The 19,100-nt window shown below is 35.6% G+C and overlaps 1 protein-coding gene across 2 annotated transcripts in view; it reads left to right on the top strand.

Moving 5' to 3' along the window:
• The window catches only part of LOC144964760 (uncharacterized), a 48,496-nt gene that overhangs the window by 10,855 nt on the left and 18,541 nt on the right, over nucleotides 1–19,100 (top strand). Inside the window, exons 1-3 of one of the 2 annotated variants that reach the window (XM_078899354.1) lie at nucleotides 12,991–13,289; nucleotides 16,902–17,009; nucleotides 17,944–19,016. In XM_078899354.1, the coding sequence (XP_078755480.1) occupies nucleotides 16,924–17,009; nucleotides 17,944–19,016 (1,159 nt within the window). In that variant the 5' untranslated portion in view covers nucleotides 12,991–13,289; nucleotides 16,902–16,923. Of the gene's footprint in view, nucleotides 1–12,990; nucleotides 13,290–16,901; nucleotides 17,010–17,943; nucleotides 19,017–19,100 lie in introns of those variants that run through there. The other variant, XM_078899353.1, reaches the window with a different exon arrangement.

Below are 19,100 nucleotides of genomic sequence, written 5' to 3'. Positions count from 1 at the left end.
TAATAATAATAATAATAATGATGATGATGATGATGATGATAATAATAGTAATAATAATAATAATAATAATAATAATAATAATAATAATAATAATAATAATAATAATAATAATAATAATAATAATAATAATAATAATAATAATGTTAATAATAACAATAAACTATAAAACATATTATCAACATTGTAGCTTACACGGTAAATTTTTAGAGAGCGCTAGGGGAGCAGAGACAAACCCCTTGTTTTGTTTGTTTGTTTGTTTTTTAATGTAAGTTATATTTTACTCGAAATAAAATAATAATAATAATAATGCTGAAAACTTATATAGCGCTATAACTCCGAGACACCAGACTCTAAGCGCTTAAATTACAAATTACTTTGGCTGAAACATACTCATTCACACACACACACACACATACACACACACAACACAACACACAACACAAACCAAACCTATCTTGCTTCTCATACCATCTACTAAAATCGAAACAAATATGTTTTTAAATATGTTTTATATCTAATTAATTAATTGATGTGTGTCAGGCAGGAAATGGATCAATGTAAGGATATTGATTCGTAAATAAACAAATAGATAAGTTGACAAGTGTAATATACTACTACTACTACTACTACTACTACTACTACTACTACTACTACTACTACTACTACTACTACTACTACTACTACTACTACTACTACTACTAATACTACTACTCCTACTACTGCTACTATACTATTACTACTACTACTACTACTACTACTACTACTACTACTACTACTACTACTACTACTACTACTACTACTACTACTACAACTACTACTAAAAATAATAACAATAATAATAATAATGATAATAATAATAATAATAATAATAATAATAATAATAATAATAATAATAATAATAATAATAATAATAATAATAATAATAATAATAATAATAATAATAATAATAATAACAATAATATTAATAATAATAATAATAATAATAATAAAGCAAAACAAGGAAAAACGGATCCGCTTTGTTATTGCATTTTTAAAAAATTGCTTGAGTGGTTAGAGAAGTAAATAATATGACATTGCATCATATGATATGATGTCATTTATGGAAGGGTTGTCGTGATTCATAATCACGTTTCTTCTCACTATTGGCTTTGGATGTTGATGAGCTTTCTCTTTAAGATTGATCATTGTTTACAAACATGTGTATCTTTGTTTTTATTTAGTCGTTACTTTGAATGGTTTGGACTAAATGATCGGAACATAGATGCACTTTTCAGTAGCATGTATTAGTAGTTAATGTTGAAGCAGTGTAGCAGTAGCAAGAGCAACAGTAGTAGCAGTTTGCAATGATAATATAAATGATGATTGTGACAATATCATTATTTAGTGATGGTAATCTTCCTCAGATCCTCGTTTTCCGGGATTTTGGGATTTCCCCAGAAACTTTCCATTGTTTTTCCATGACAAACATTTTCCTTTGATAAAACCCCAAACCGCTAATTGATGGATCCGTGGTAACACCACCATCTTGTCATGTGTCATAATATAATATTGACCTCTGTGCTCGGTTGCATGACTTTTGGTGATACGCTCACCTCTCAATTTTATAACGTCAGCATGGATAGACTGGCGCCAAGTGTCAAAAGTGGCCCATGACTAGTGGTGGTCTTCGATGAGTTGGTGGTCGAAGTAGCTATGTCATGATAGTAAGTTATATGCGTTTAGTAAAGATCGTTACAATTTCTAATTATAAAGATTTCAATTCAAAAACTATTCTGGCGGGGTAGCCTCTCTTGCTGCCTCTCTTGTGACACAAGACTTGTGACTATCTTCGATAAGTTGGAAGGTTGTATCTACGAAAATGACCATTGCTTGTCCCAGACATACGCTTATTTGACAAGCGAATTAAATCAAGGGACAGCCCCCCTCCTGCCCCCTCTAAATATAGATTATATCATATAATGGTCCAAACATACTGCTGTTTTGGGTCATTTTTAAAAAAGTTGGCTAGGGAGTGGATTAGTTAATGGTATTGAAATTGACCCGGACCGACACACACACACACACACACACACACACACACAGAGAGAGAGAGAGAGAGAGAGAGAGAGGGGGGGGGGGGGGGAATGGAAGACAGGGAAGGAAAGAAAAGGAGAAGGAGGAGAAGAAGGAGCTGATGTTGAGGTATTCGCTGCGGGTGCATCTTTTGTTCAATTTATTTTAAGCAAAAAGTAACATCTTTTCTCAGCAAAAAGGCTAAGCCTTTCTTAGTCCATCTTTTAACCTATTATCTTTACTCTGTTTACAATGTTGCACCGACTTCCGTTGAGCGGGCAGAGAGTGGAAGGTTACAGGTGACGAGTTCCTGACTACTGTTTTCTTTTCCCCTAATTTGAACCTGGTCTTCCGGGTCTATATTCTTTTTTTCTTTTTTCTTTTTTCAAAGTAGCTGGAGCATGATATTACAGTTGGCTAGCTTTTACGGGGATGCGCGTTAAAAATAATTACTTCTAATTTGAAAAAAAAAGATAGATCATAAACTATTTTGGTATAGTCTCCCCCCCCCCCCCCCCCCCCCCCCCCCCCCCCCTCTCTCTCTCTCTCTCTCTCTCTCTCTCTCTCTCTCTCTCTCTCTCTTGTTTATTGACAGATAACATTACAATAAGCAAAGTTGATCAACTCAGTTACTGTTTTTACCTTTGTTACGCGGTATGTTTCAGGATTAAGTTTCCCTGTCGCGCTGTCCTCACATAATATGATGGATAACCTTGTATTTGGTATCAAATGAAGTGTTATTCAATTACCTATTCAACATAATAACCACTAAGTTCTACACACTTCTGCATTCGGTGTATCCAACGGTCAAAGATGGTGACCAGTGGTTGTTTGTCCAAGGCCGTGTATGTATTCCTCATCGCCTCTTGGATCTGGTCCTCGTCTTCAAATTGTTGACCTCGCAGCATTTCTTTTCCTGACTCACCTTCTCACGGTTTGAATTGAAGGAGCATTGCGCTCCAAAACTTTACTAAGGTTTCCATATATTTCGACAGCAGACTTGCCGAGAAGAGTTGAATATTTGATGACAACCCGAACATCATAGCGCGAGAAGGTTGCATCAATGTTTTGCTCTGCCATTTTCCTTTGATTACGTTTAGTCAAGGAGCGAAAGTATAACAAACTTGCCATGTCACAGCTCTATGATACGACAACCAAGATATGTGAAATTTTTGGCATCGAGGTTCCTTAGATATGACGTCATATTGTCTCAAATTTTGGCAGTTCGAGGTTGCTTATTAACGAAGTTTTAGAAGAGGGAGACTTAATTCTGAAACACACCTCGTAGATAGATTGTGCTTACCAAATTTACTAAATATTCATGGGCCTCATTTATACGCTTCATAAACACCAGGCTGCAGTAATAAAGATTTTGTTGCCTGCTTTGTAAAATTAAAAATACAGTCTAGCCTTTTGGTGAAAAGTTAATCATAGTCCCTTGATGTCCGTATTATGAGTAATAGGCCCTTAAAACTGTTAAAAGGAAAAGGTAATTAATTAATTATTTGCAAAAGATAAGTTATATGCCAAGTGATAAGAATGAATGCTCACTAGTAGATATTAGTAATTTTTTTACATACTATTTTGTAACCATGCTATTATATATTAATTTTCACTGGGTTTGAGTTAGACCAATGGACCGATGTAGTTTGAAAAGATCAAATGAAGCGCAAGAAAGACCACCGATTGCCCTCCTCAATTTGAAAACAACACCCATGGACCACTCATTGCTCAGCAGAAATGTTATTCAAAAGGACAATTCGAACATACCGATCGAATAACTCGTAACGTCAAAATATCTGAAAGTTAACACTTTTGAGGTTCAAAGAAGTTTTGCCTTATCTCAGTCTATTGATGTATGAAGTTAAAGCATGCGTGGAAAAAAAAAGAAAAAAAGAAAAGAGTTGTTTATGTGTGTGTGTGTGTGTGTGTGTGTGTAACATTAAAAGTGTCATGCTTGAATCGCTAATGCTACGATCTTCACGGTCTGAGTAAAATTAAGGAAGGAAAAAACATCGGATCACGATTTCGGTAAAAAACGTGATATGTATTTCTATGTAAGCGGGGTCGTCTCGGGTTGCAATGACCTTAAGCGTTGGTGGGAAAAAAGCAATGCCTCAGAGTCCACAGCCATGAAGCCCGTAGAGCTTGACTTTATCACGATGTCTGTAGCGTTAAACAAATAGCAGCGGTAGCTTGCTACCTTTTGGGCAGGACTATAGTATGTCTCCCAAATAACGATTTGGTGGATGGAGAGGTTAGAAAAAAACAAAACAAAAAAAAACCCCTCTCGATTGCACCCTATGGAGACTTTTGCTTGTGAGGCGAGCGCTTTATAAATTATTGAGCTAGCCTAATGCAAGATTAACCCATTAACGGGTAGACCGTGTTTTAAAAATATGATCTCATTATAACAGCAGAAATCAAAATCTGCTCGTAAAGGATCAATATAATATCCCTAAGTTTTAGTCCGTCTCGATGCACTCCAATGGCTTTTTAAGTGTAGTGTTAGAAAGATATAGTTTTGTCTATGGTAGGATTCGGAGTAGAGGTGACATCCAGATGTCGATGCATTCTGGGGCACCCTCCTTTCCTCCTCCTTCGCCCTCATGCCCAATACACTGTCCCCTCTTTGAACTCTTATCCGCTCTCATTCCCCTCACCCTTTTTCTTCTCTGACAACGGTGGATAAACAGTTAAGAGTTGTTTTTGTATTTAAAAAAAAGTAATTCAATGTCTATAGAGTTTGAAATACTGAAAACACAACATAATGTTTCCCAGCAAATTGTTTTGTTACGGTACTAGCGACCGGTTTTAACCCGGGAGAGTTTAGACATCGATCTTAGCTTGTCTTTAAAAAAAAAAAAATGATCAGCGACATTGAGTAGATCTTGCCAGTTTATTCATAATAATCGCAATAGCCTATCACAAAGCACAGAGTTAGGCTGACGCAACAATGATTTTCACTGACAAAACATTGCTTTCATTTTTGGCCATAAATAGATACTTTAATTCAATTTGTCACATCGACTGACTAAAATAACTTCAAACTGGTCTCAAGGTCTTAAACTTGAAACCAACGAAGTTTCGAGCTAGGGACTTGTTAATACGCTGACGTTATCTTAATTTATCGATTATATAATACGAAGTAGACGTTTTCTGTCCAAATTGAAACAATCGGTGTGCGAAAAACAGAAAGTGCTTAGATAGAAAAGATAATTTACGTAATCTAAAAGGGAATGTTGGACTTCGAACTGATTATAAATATTAGGTGGTATTTACATCCTAGATTGGTAGATTGGCAACTTGTGAACAGGTTATCGGAGTTCCCCACATAATATTGTGTCAATTAATTACGGATATCCCCGATAAACGCGGTTGTTGGGTGCCGTTAATAACATATAGAACCAAATTGACGTCACTCAGCTCTTTATTATTGTATTTAGTCAGCCATTTTTATGAGTGGTTCTCACTAAATTGTAATTGTCAGACTATAAACGTTTAAGATTACACATTGTTTTGTGTGTTGTTGCGTTAAAGCAGGCTGGCGGATGTTATGAGTTTTTGAACTAAACGCATAGCATCAATAAGGTCTTCAGTCCCCTTAATTTATCTTTGTGGCTTTCTATTCTATCCCATGCATGAAGGGAGGCAGCCAAGTGACGTTGGCATTGTTTAACCTTATAATATTTATTATATATAATATACTCGCTCACCCGACCCGTTTCTCTGGGTTCACTTTCGTACAAAATGTTAACCGAAATCATAAATCATAATACAACTGAAAGGTACATAATATTATAAGATTGCTACATAACCACTTTCGCATCAACTTGAATCATAGCGGAAGTCAAGGCTTGGAAGCGACGGGCAAAATGCAGAGCATGAATATGGATAGCCATCCGATTTTGGAAGATCGAGGATTATAAAGAAAATTAATGACTCGTTTAAAACGATCCGAATCGTGACAAACTGTTGAACTTTCGCGAGATTGATAAAAATGTTAACTATTCAGGTACTGGTCGAGTTTCTAGGTGGTTTGTGAGAAATTCCTTAAGCGTCACAAAGATAGAAAGATAGATAGATAGATAGAAACAGATGTAGATTTTTAGTATTTATATATTATAATTGTTAATGAGCAGAGCATTAATCTCACAGAGCACTTAAAGGTTTTTAGAACCTATTAGCTCAAAAACGATAAGATACAATACGATACACACACACACACACACACACACACATATATATATATATATATATATATATATATATATATATATATATATATATATATATATATATATATATATTTGTAGTTGACGAATTAGCAGTGATACTATTATTAAACAAGGTTAACCAAGAAATAATCCTGGCCTACTTTGTGCGGGGTCACCGTGCCCAGATGTTGCCACAACCGATGGTCTCAATGAATCAGTAGTTGAAGTTGGTTTTGGATTTGTTCTATATCTTGGCAACTACAATAGGTTTTCAAATTGTTGCGTTATCTAGAAAATTGTTAGTATTATTTTGTTTCACTTTCGTAAATCGCTTGTTTTCGTCAACAATCCTATCATAATAATCACGACTCCCCCCCCCCCCCCCCCCCCCCCCCCCCCCCCCCCCATTACCTCCCCAAACGATTTATTTATTTATTTAGTAGTAGAATCAGCACCAACAGCAGCAGCAATAGTAGTAGTAGTAGTAGTAGTAGTAGTAGTAGTAGTAGTAGTAGTAGTAGTAGTAATAGTAGTCGTAGTAGTAGTAGCAGTGCTACAGTGCACTACTACTACTACTACTACTACTACTACTACTACTACTACTACTACTACTACTACTACTACTACTACTACAACTACTACTACTACTACTACTACTTCTACTATTACTATTACTACTACTAGAAGTAGCAGTAGTAGTGGTAGTAGTAGTAGTAACAACAGCGACAGTAGCAGCAGTAGTAGTAGGAGTAGTAGTAGTAGTTGTTTTGTATGAATAGTCAGATTTCGTTCCATCGTGACAATGACGGTGCGAAGATACATAGAGCTTTTTGTGTGATGACTCATCATTATAACACATAATATAGTTGTGTAGCTAAACCAGTGGGGCCATGGACGACCATGTTATCGTCTCCACGGTCGACCCATTTTCCAAGAAACACTTCGCTATGACAATTCCTCGTATTGTACAATATAAAAGGGGATTGGCCTTCCCTGCCTTATTCTTGACAAAACGCCTTTTTTACATTCTCATTAAAAAAATATATAATTGATTCACCCATATATTGATAACCTCTTCTTGTCAAAACGCCTGTAGCCGATACACTTATTTTGAAGAATTGTCAGGTTTAAGACTTTTTTAACAAGTTGACTTGAGGGTCTTATTATATTGATCTTATATGAAATTAAACTTTTCTGACTCAATTGAAAATAAGGTCTTTTAGCTTAGTTAAGGTGGAGGGAGGGGGGGGGGGGGGGGGGGGGGGGGGGGGGGGTGCAAGCTCGAGCAAGTATGTATTCATAGCTAAGCGACCCGACCCAGGCCAGCTCAGCACACCGTGTCGCGATTTCGTTTAGGGCTCAGCGTAAGGTACGAGCGAGTCGCTGTGTTAGTGTTAGTGCACTCGCGCTATCTTGGTCGGAATTTGTTTTCTTTTCACAATATTTTTGAGACCGATTTTTTATATAATAATAAGAGAAAATGTTTTTTTTTTCATTTTTCAAATAGCAAATATATTTTTGTAGTTTAAGCTCTGTTTTTGATAAGGTCCCTTTTGATAAATCACATTAGTAAAACAAACACAAAAATTTAAAAAAAAAAAAAGAAAAAGAGAAAAAAATTGAATGAAAGAAGAAAAATAAGTATTAAAATATAAAACATGCCTTACCTTGATAATTGCACAATTTAATATATATCCATTTGAATAAACACAGAATCTTTCCCTCTGAGTTACTGAACGCATATAAAAAGGTATGCATTCAGCTGCGGGCTTGGGACCGCCAATGGCCCATTAAAAGATTCAACAGTATAATAATGCATGAAATAGGACTTGTGAGGCTGGGAAAATGAGTATAAATAATTCATTATAACTACAAAGATGACAGTTTGGCTATTTTCCTTCTCTGTTGTTGGATTTTATTGTCACTGTCAGCTTGAGTGCAGAAACGTTTCAATAAAATATTTACAATTCTGCGTGTAGAAATTTTGCTGAGAACAACATCCAAATGAACAGTGCTGGAAAATCTTGAAAAATTCTTACGAGTCTTGAACGACAATGCATTTCTCCAGACATTTTTAAAAAAGTGTAGCAGTATAGAATAAGATGAAAAGTTGCAGTCGAAGGGTAATTTAGACCACCTCTGTCCATTTCCTCAGTGTAGACTTTGACATCTTCAGGGAACACGTCTCCATCTGCTCCTCGCAACTTTTCATCCTTTAGGGCCACATAGCCTCCGATATAATAAAGAATCATTTTCTCATCAGATGATAGTGTGTTAGTAGTGAGAGGAAGGTCGTCAATGATGAGAAGTTCCGAGTCTGTCAGTTCTTTCCCACAGAGATCACAGGAATGTCCAGAGGAGTTAAAATCAATATCCTTCTCAAATTCAATAAAAAGTTTGGCCCTGTCTATATGATGACAGTTCAAAAGATCTTGAGCTGTTATATAAAAATTGCAACCAGCTGACATCCTAAAATGAGCAAAATGCTTCTCTATGACATCTTGTTGGAAGAAACCAATGGCAACATAAAATTGTGAATTTGACCTTTCCTCTCACTACTCAATAAAATATATGAATCATGTGATCCTGACGGAAGAGTGAAAATGGCACCACAATTTCCAACTTCACAACAAAATTTGTCATGAAAAGAATCATATTGAAATAAATCAGACTCCATGAAATCTGACATCTCATCCAAATCAACAGCTCGAGAGGCAGCAGTGGCTTTTGTAGTAATCCGATGTTGAGTTTGTGACGAGCTTGGTACACATGATTGGGGTACATTATGAAAAACAGAAGGTGGGTCAACTGGAACAAAATATCGTCCTACACGAACCATTTTTGGATTATCAGGCCAATGTAGAGCACAAACTCCCATATGTTCCGTAACATCTTCAAAGTTAAGCTTATTTGGTAAGCATGAAATCCACTGTTTACGTTTCTGAATTTCCTTCGGAAATTTGTACACAGTTATTTTCAGATCAGCAGGTTGATCTCTGTAGCCAGTTCTACAATTGAAGACAGAGCACTTTCTACCCATTTTACAAAACAATTACTGTATGGAACAATATGGATAAAGAATTTAAAACTCCAACAACACAGTTTAAATGTATAAACATTTGAAAAGGAATTAAAAGTTAGAGCTTCAGTTAATCTGACTGAAATGTGAAATAGGGCTAATCACAGATTCAAAGCCGGTACCAAACCGGTATATAGTCAGAGAGGAGATGTTTTATTAGCAAAAAATATTTGCCAATTAAGAATCAAGTCTTTGTGTGTGATTTGCTGGGTTTGTTGAATATAAATTATTGTTTAAAATATCTTTTAATTTTTAGACACTAAATATTAAAAGACGTGTCTCTTAAACTGAATTTCAACCAAGAAACATATTTTGACAAAGAATCAGTAACCAAACTTAATTCGCTTTGTCTAATAAAAACCAATATGGCAACTTTGTTGGAATTTCGGTTACACACTCCACAAGTGTGAACACACTATACGTTGAGCCCTAAACACACCTTGCGGTTTTTCTCTTCGGCTGGCCTGTCTCAGCCCGCCTAGATTCATAGCCATTGAATTATTTTTTGTGTGTGTGGGCGGGATGGGGTCTCGTAAGTTTTTACCTTATTAGGAAGAAGCCACAGATTTCTATCTTACAGAAATATGTGGAAGAAACATAGCCATGGTTGGTTCGTATGTTATTGATTTAACACACAATCTCTTGTTTGGGGTTAGTTCTCTGGATGATGACTTGTTTGTACGTTGTCGAAATTGCTCTTTTTTCTTACTTTTCGCGCTCTTTTGAAAAAGTTCAAAAAGTGCCCGCGGACCATTTTCGACATGTAATTTTTTATAGTTCCCTTGCTTTGATCATCATTAAAAAAAATTGAGCTGTAACTATGTCTTGGTGGCTCCTTGTTTATTGAGTTTCAGTTTGTTTCATTTTTTTTTTGAAAATTTTATGAGTGTCTGAAGTTGCTGAAAATACTTTTGTTATAATGGTCCCAAATTGCAAAACTTCAGTTTCATAAAAAAAATTTATTTTTCAACTTATTTTGATAATTTTGGTACCAAAATTCCTAGAATCGAATGTTCTTTCAGGAAATGTCATTCATTTTGTGTTATGTTCAATATGAAAAATCAGTATTGCGTACCGTTGTCACAAAGTCAGTGGATGATGAAGCGGGTGACCCAGTTGGTGGGTGACCGGGTTGGTGAAAATTGCAGGTCGTACGTTGTGAAATGGATATTGGGTTCTGTCAGGTCGGTTTGAATTAACCAGAAGATTTTTGACCAATCAAAACATGGAATTTGTGACACACCTTCACACGTGCTCAGACAGACATAGGCCTGATCATTCAATTTAGTTGTTTATATACAATAACGTGAATGAAATAGACCTCTCTCTGATCGTCGTTGTTATTGTTTTTATACCGCTCGATGGGCGACTAGTTATCACACAATTTTCTCGATCATATGGTAAATGTTTACATTTACACATAGTTTTCTGCGTTGGTTTTATAGATAGTATGCGCTTGGCTAAGAAGCTCATAACATTGCCACCCGGAAGTATAACGGACCAACACACAAAACTGTGTGTATCTATGAACGTTTATAGTCAGGTTAATACAGTTCAGTGAGCATTACTCATAAACGCGGATGGCAAAAAACAATAACAAAGATCAGAGTGACGTCAACTGCATACTATCTATAGGTAGTATGCACTTGGCTAAGAAGTTCACAACATTGCCATCCGGAAGTATAACTGGCCAACACACAAAACTGTTGGGTCGTTTATAGTCTGATTTATACAATTTCGTGAGAACAACTCATAAACGCGGATGGCAAAAAACAATAACAAAGGCCTGAGTGATTCAACTTCGAACTATCTATTGATCCAGCGGTAGAACAGTGGGTATTTTACTTAGACACATTCCATCGATAGTAAAACCTGTGTAGTTCGCTATGTTACCCAATCACTGCCATCTAGGTGTCTATTGTAGAGCCCTACAATATGTGGACATTTTAACGATTAAAAAAATTTTTTTTTAATAAAAAAAAATATAATACTAAAATAAAAATAATGGATTATCCCATAAATTTGTCAAAACTCATAAGTTCACTTTCACTTTTTAGAAAATAATACCGCTTTTTAAATTAAAAAAAAAAAATGAATGATCTTCTTATAACAGAAGTTTTATATAGGTACCTTGTGAAAATGGCGTCCTTTGAAAAAAATAAAACAAAACACACCCGATCTACTTTGTAATGCTGAATAGCCCACTTGACCTTTAAAAAAACCCACATAATAATTCATATAAAATTATTTAAGACGGGCCAGCTCGGATTCTGCTGATTCCGCAGTGCTGGGCAGTATCGAATTGAATGTAGATTCTTTCGTTTGATATGGTTGTTCCAAGTTAGGAAGTACCGAGGGATTTTGGACTGCAGAAGAGAAATACGTACTATTACCATATCAATGTTTAAAAAAAAAGAAATAAATATAAAGCTGGAATCTTTGCACTTTTGTCTTATGTTTACGGTAGTCAGAATATAAATTAAAATTAGCCAGTCCGCGAAAAAAAAAACAAACAAACAAAATCCCTGTCAGCTAAGAAAGGGTCAATATGTTTACCAGCTGCACCACAAGTATTTGTTTTCTTTTCTTTTCTTCTTGTTTGTTTTGTTTTGTTTGTTTTAATCCTTATTTTGTGAGGTAGCTGAAGCTACTGTTGTTATAAATACTTGATAAATCAATGCACTAAGTTTTAAGAAAGGTGACGTACAACCATGGACGGATCGTACAACTCCAACAATATATCCAAGCAAGGCCATATTCACAGTTGTCTATAGAGCAGTATAATTAGGTGCCCCAAACGTAAACAATAACAAGTTGCTAGTGATTTTCGTGAGGGACCGGAAAAATGTACGCACAATATAGGTCTCCCAATTTTGTAGTTTGAGTTGTAGGCAATACACTTTCAGTATTGAAAATATGTTTACAATTACAAACAGTTGCAGAAATAATAATATAAGACTAAATTATTCTGAAAATCAGGCTCCGAATAATTCTCGTTTTGTTCACACCAGCGCAATAATTTGCTCTGGTCTAAAAATAGATAGACTGTAACTTTTGATAAATTTTACCTTTTGTTCCATAAAATATCCATATCTAGACATTATTTGATGCATGATCGAGTATTTATGAATATGTGTTTCTTTTGCCACCTAACAGCCAAATTTTAAAGGTTATTTTTTTCTATAATTTACACTGGAACTTGAGCTGTCAAGACAGGAACATGTGGTTTGCCATGTGCTTCTAGACCTTTGTTTACGTTTGGGGCACCTAATTATAGATAGAATGCGGTTGGCCAAGGAGTTCACAACATTGCCGTCCGGAAGTATAACGGACCAACACACAAACTCTGTGTAACCATGAACTTTTATAGTCTGGTTAATACAGTTTAGTGAGAACAACTCACAAACGCGGATGGCAAAAACAATAACAAAGGCCTGAGTGACGTCATCTGCATACTATCTATACTGCTCTATAGGAGTTGGCCTTGATCCAAGTCCTTTTTTTTTTGACAGTCGGCCGGCCTCTCCATTGCGATTGATTCCACTCCAGACAATCAGGTCGGCGATGTCAGTTGTTCTCTATCTCTCTCTTTCGCATAATAATACATATTATTGTTAATTTCGTGACTCTCTGCTGTTAGCCACTGTGCGTCTGCGTTTTCACACTGCACAGCCTTCGACATCGTGGTCTGTGAATTTAGATCATTTGTTGACTCGTTGCAGTTTGTCGCGAGACTGGAATTTGTCCGACTATAATATTAGTTCATTTACAGTTGCTGTTGGAATTCATGAGTTTATCGTGTGTCCATATAAACCATCGATGATTGTTTTCGACGGGTTTTTTCTTTCTTTCTTATTTTCTTGTTTCATTGACCATTTATTTGTATTAGTTGAAGCTAAGCTTGTCAAGGATTATGTGTGAAAATATTCTTCATCGAATGAGTAAGATTTCTTTTGTATTAGTTTGTTTTTGTTAACGTTTTGATGAAAAAAAAAACCCAAACCAAAACAAACTTTAGCTTTTATATAAAGCATTGTCGACAAAGACGTTCTCAAAGCGCTTTACAAGAGGGTCCTAACCAACAGCTGGACGAGACATGACGCCTTGCAAGGCGATATTACATTATTTTTTTTCAAAAGACAACATTGTTAATGCCAATTACTCATTTTACACCTGAGTATGGTGAATGTGAGTAAAGCGCCTTTTACAAGGACTCAACCATGCACTGCTCGGAACCCGAATCCACGACCTTCCGATCCGAAGGCAAGTGTCATACCACTAAACCACATAGCCGCACAATAATAATTGTAATAATAATAATAATAATGATGATGATAATAATAATAATAACAACAATATAATAATAATATTGATAATAATATATAATAATATTAATAATGATGATGATGATAATATGATAATAATAATAATCTAGTCATATTAACAAAAATAACATTAATCATACGTGATGATGATGATGATGATGATGATGATGATGATGATAATTATGATAATAAGAAGAGTGTGGCTATGTGGTCTAGTGGTATGACACTCGCTTTCGGATCGGAAGGTCCTGGGTTCGAGCCTCGCTCGGCGCATAGTTGAGTCCTTGGAAAAGACTCTTTACTCACATTCTCTCACCGTACTCAGGTGTAAAATGAGTACCTGGCCGTTAACAGCGTTGTCTTTGTCCGAAAAATTGTAATATCGCCTAACAGGCGTCATGTCTCGTCCTACATGTTAAATGTTGCTGTTGACCAGGGACCCCTTGTAAAGCGCATTGAGCACGTTAAGTGGATATTGCGCTATATAAATGCTCAATTTAATTAAATTATTATTATTATTATTAATAATAATAATAATAATAATAATAATAATAATAATAATAATAATAATAATAATAATAATAATAATAATAATGATGATGATGATGATATCGATGACGATGACGACGACGATAATAATAATAATAATAATAATAATAATAATAATAATAATAATAATAATAATAATAGTAATAATGACGATGACGACGACGAATTTTAGGTAACAAAAACAGCACACATAAAGTTGTCCCAAAAAATAAGTGAAGTGTTTTGGTTAGAGAGTAGATGTCAGTATGTTGCACGATTGATTGAAATGTTTCAGGTCGACGTGCACTTATCCAGGTCTGATAACTCAAATTGTTATAGGCCCATCGTTGTAATGGAACTACTCTCAAACCAACGCAAAATATTGTCGATGACAACAGTGTTAAATCAGGCCCATAATTACGTTCGGTTATCAGACTTGCAAATATGTGCACGTCGTGTCAGGCCTTAGCACAGTTACACACCCGGCCGCTGTATTTAACACGGTGTTTCTGTTTTTATTTTTTATTTTTCAAGTACATCGACACATATCTATCACTTTTTTCATTTTGGCAGACTTCTTCATTGAAAAAAAAAAAACAATCAAATTTCCATATAACAAGATCACTCTCAACTTGTCAAAGTTGAAACCTGAGAACACACACACACACACACACACACACACACACACACACACACCACACACATTTCTTGGATCATTGAAGTCTCGGCTTTAAGATCTTTTGACAAGTTCATGGCTGATTTAGGTTGAGTGTTATCTAAATGCATTGGCATTTGAAGTGTTAAATTAAATATGATAAAAGGCATATTGAGAGATGGATAGTTTTATATATATATATTATATTATTTTATTATAGAGAGAGAGAGCGGGTGGTTGGATGGGAGCATCACCCTTGAATCATATACCTATGATGTTCGCATGGGTGTACGATCCGATAGTGATGTCGTTTCTTCTTCTCTTTACTAGCCTATCCTGCTTCTTTGGTTTGTGATTGTATTTTTGACAGGGGATATTTTTTTTTTCTGTAAATCTTCTGCCTGTTTGTTCTTGGTTATTTATAATTTAGCTTATGATATCTTTAGGTTATGATTTTGATTTACATTTGTACTATTTTTGTTAGATTGCTTGTTTTTTTGTTTCAGCGGTCTCTCATATAACCTCAATTGTGTTGGAAGAGACCTAAAGCAACAAACAAACAAACAAAAATAGAGAGAGAGAGAGAGAGAGAGAGAGAGAGAGAGAGAGAGAGAGAGAGAGAGAGAGAGAGAGAGAGAGAGAGAGAGAGAGAGTCAGTCAGTCAGTCAGTCAGTCAGTCATGATAGGAAATACCTCCTTCAACCCGTTTTATCACAAGGGCAGGGAGTTTAAAGTACCTCACGGGTTTATCTTATTCGTAGGATTTGGATTGGAGAAAGGGCAATGGTTTCCAAAAATGTAGGTACTGGTCTAGAGATGATAGCAGTATTATTTTATCTTGATAATATTATGATGATGACGATGATGATGAAGATGATGACGATAACGATGATGATGATGATGGTGATAAGAGGAGAAAGAAGAAGTGTCCATCGATCTAAGGGATCTTATTCGTACGATTTGGATTGGATAAGGTGATAAGGTAATGGTTTCCAAAAATGTACTGTTCTAGAGATGATAGCAATATTATTATTTTATCTTGATAATATGATGATGATGATGATGATGATGATGATGATGATGATGATGATGATGGTAAGAGGAGGAAGAACAAGTTACGTCCTTCGATCTAACATGTCTGGGACCGTTTTTAATGACGCCTTGAAAGTTGGAAAAAGTCAGTTGAGGGTGAGCATGGTTAAAGACCAGAACTTATGTTTTAATTTTTATCAATTTACTAGTTTTTTTTTTAAAGTTCTGATCTCAACGTAGGTTTGGTGATTTTGTCCTTGGATAAGTTATAACACACGTAATTTTCCAATCAATCGTAAATTAGCCGCTAATGACATTGACTAAATTTGTGCAACTTCTAGTTTTAAAATACCCCCCCCCCCCCCCAAAAAAAAAAAAAAAACTAAACATACAAAAAACTAAAAAAAAAACCCCAAAAAAACCCACCAAAAAAAAAACAAAAAAATATACAAACAAACAAACAGTGTAAATACAAATTTAACAATTGGATAAATGAAAATGATAAAGAATAAACTCGACATTCATTAAAAGAAATTGTAAAATGCCTAACTGACGATCTAGGCATGGAATGGCACCTCGGGTCGACATGGTCCGCTGGATATTAAAATCGTGCTGAGTGAAGCAGAATGTGTTCTTCTTTTTAAAAATTCTGTGCAACAGGTGTGTTCAGGTACGCTGACACCTTGGTGGTATACTGTTTTTATTTTTATTTTTAAAAAATTTTATTGTCGATTAAATTGGAGATAATCCACTTCTATAAGGCGTTTAATGTGTGTGTGTGTGTGTGTGTGTGTGTGTTTATGTTTATCTATTTGTGTGTGAGTATATATGTGAATATGTGCGTGTTGTGTGTTTTTTTATTGGAGGGGGGGGGGGGGGGGGAGTAAGTGTAATGTAAAATAGACCTAGACGTCTTGCCATTTTCACCAATGGAGCTGTCATAGCGATGATGCGGACTCGGGGTTTTTGTTTTTATTTAATCTCACAGAAGCCTTATTTTATCATCTTTGCAGAATCTGACTTTGTCACAAGAGGATGACTGAAGGAAAAATCAGGGGGTGGAAAGACATCCATAGTATCTTTAAGGCGGAGTTAAGTAATGAGCAGGATAATAAAATCAGGTATATTATTATCACTATCATCATCATCATCCTCATCATCATCACCATCATCATCATCATCATCACCATCATCAACGTCATCATTATAATCATCATCATCATCATCAACGTCATAGTCATTTTCATCATCAATGCCACATTGATTTTATAAAATTATTGGAAATAGTGGGATTGCTGTATATTTCTTCCAATTCGTCCTGCTAGAAATTGACGATTCGCTGGAAGAACCAGGAATCGGGTTAAATACGTTTTTATTTGAATTTGGTGTATCTTTCGACAGCTGTGCACTTTTCTGAAATTTAAATCTAAAGCTTAAAAGAATAAGATGAATAATGTCTTATTTTGTTGATGGTGCATAATTATCAAGGCAAAAATAAATAAATAAATAAGTATCACCTTTCATCGATTTACTTCTTGTCTTTTGATTGAGAACTTTATTCACAATCAAAAGGTCCAGGCTCAGTTGAATTTGTTGTTTGCAATATATCTTATATGTTAGTTGTTAGTCATTAACATATTGTATACCGAGACAAGACATCTTGATGCTTTTTGGGGTTTTGACTCAGTGGAATGGTGTCTTGTCTTTTCTCACAAAAGACAAGCAATGTTAAGTTTGGTCAGTAGCTGGATGGCTGGCAATCGCAAAAAAAAAAAACAAAATGAAATTATAATATTGGCATTGCTAATGCTACTTATACACATTACCTGACTTGAGTTAAGTGTTAATGAGTACCTGGCTACGTACTTACTGGCTGCTATGGACAGAAATTGTGAGAGTGTTTGTACGAAGGATGCTTTATAGGTAAACCGTACTGTGTGAAATGAGAATAAAGTTCTGTATATGACCTGCTGGAATAAAAGAAGCACGTTCATTTTTCTTTCTTTAAAAAAATTACTGTACCTTATTATAATCAACTTTTTTATCTGATTTCAGTTCTGAAAGTTGTGATACTCAGCTATCCAAAAAGTGGCTGTTCCAAGTAATTTTCAATGGAACGGACGAGTTGAGTAGTCGAGATGAGCGTAATCATCTGATTGCAAAAAACAGTGCCCTAATAAAACAAAAATTAACCTTGACGGCGAATTGGAGTGATCAGTCGATTGAGGATCAGATCAAATCGATGTGTCAGAGGAACATGGATTTCCACCAAACATACCGAAAAGAGTTTCTAGGTGAGCCATTTGAATTGACTGAAGAGAAACGTGACAAGGAAAAGAACGAGGATGATGAGACCTGTGAGAAAGCTGATGAAGATACCTGTGAGATGTACGAGGTCCAGAACAATGACGATGCATCAGATGGTGTTTTAAAAGAATTTGACGAAGCAGAGAAGTGCAGCTCGGTTTTTCTGTCTAATGATTCTCAATATATCAGTGCTGCTTCGGAAGATCTTATAGGAAGGGTCAAGTTAGAAAACCAAGACAATGACAATATGTATTCTGTGGAGGATGATGTTGTGTTGAAAGAGGACACTGAGCCTTCAGAGAAATCGGTCAGCATCATCAAATCCTTTGACCCAGATCCTAACTGTGAAGAAATGCTGAATGGGTCAGAGGGACATGAAACAGGATTTATTGATTGTCATGAGAAATGGCAGTTTGTTGATGATCGCCCTTGTCACTCACATCAAAGTGACAGTCATGCCTCAGATAGAGACTTGAAATCTGAAGGCATGAAATGTGTTAATTGCTGTTTCAACCATCTGTCATCTTTAACAAAGTTCTGCGCTGCATATCACCAAGACGCCACATATGGAGTGGAATGGAATATTAACATGTCCTCAGTCGGGGATGTTGGGACATCATCTTTCAACGAAGGTTCTGAACAGAAGGTGGTTATAGTAGCTGTGAACATGATGCACAACATCCAGGATAAAGAGGTCATCAAAAAGTCAACAATGTCTAGAGACAGTCGTCACTTGATGAGCCAATCAGTTGATGGCAAATCTCAAGAACTCAACAAATTTGGTCCAAGGAAACCAGGACACAACAGCCTTGGAGAATCAGGTTTGTTAACTTTTTCTGCTCTTGGATTTTCTACCTTCTGACATTGGTTGCTCAGTGTTTGAGGATTCCTACTTGTTAATAGCC

Source organism: Berghia stephanieae, chromosome 2 (assembly GCF_034508935.2).
Source record: "Berghia stephanieae isolate SIO BIC M18660-M18661 chromosome 2, UCSD_Bste_1.3, whole genome shotgun sequence".
NCBI classification, from domain to species: domain Eukaryota; kingdom Metazoa; phylum Mollusca; class Gastropoda; order Nudibranchia; family Aeolidiidae; genus Berghia; species Berghia stephanieae.
Note: the sequence above shows the minus strand (reverse complement) of the source record. Positions and strands in the feature narration are given on the sequence as shown.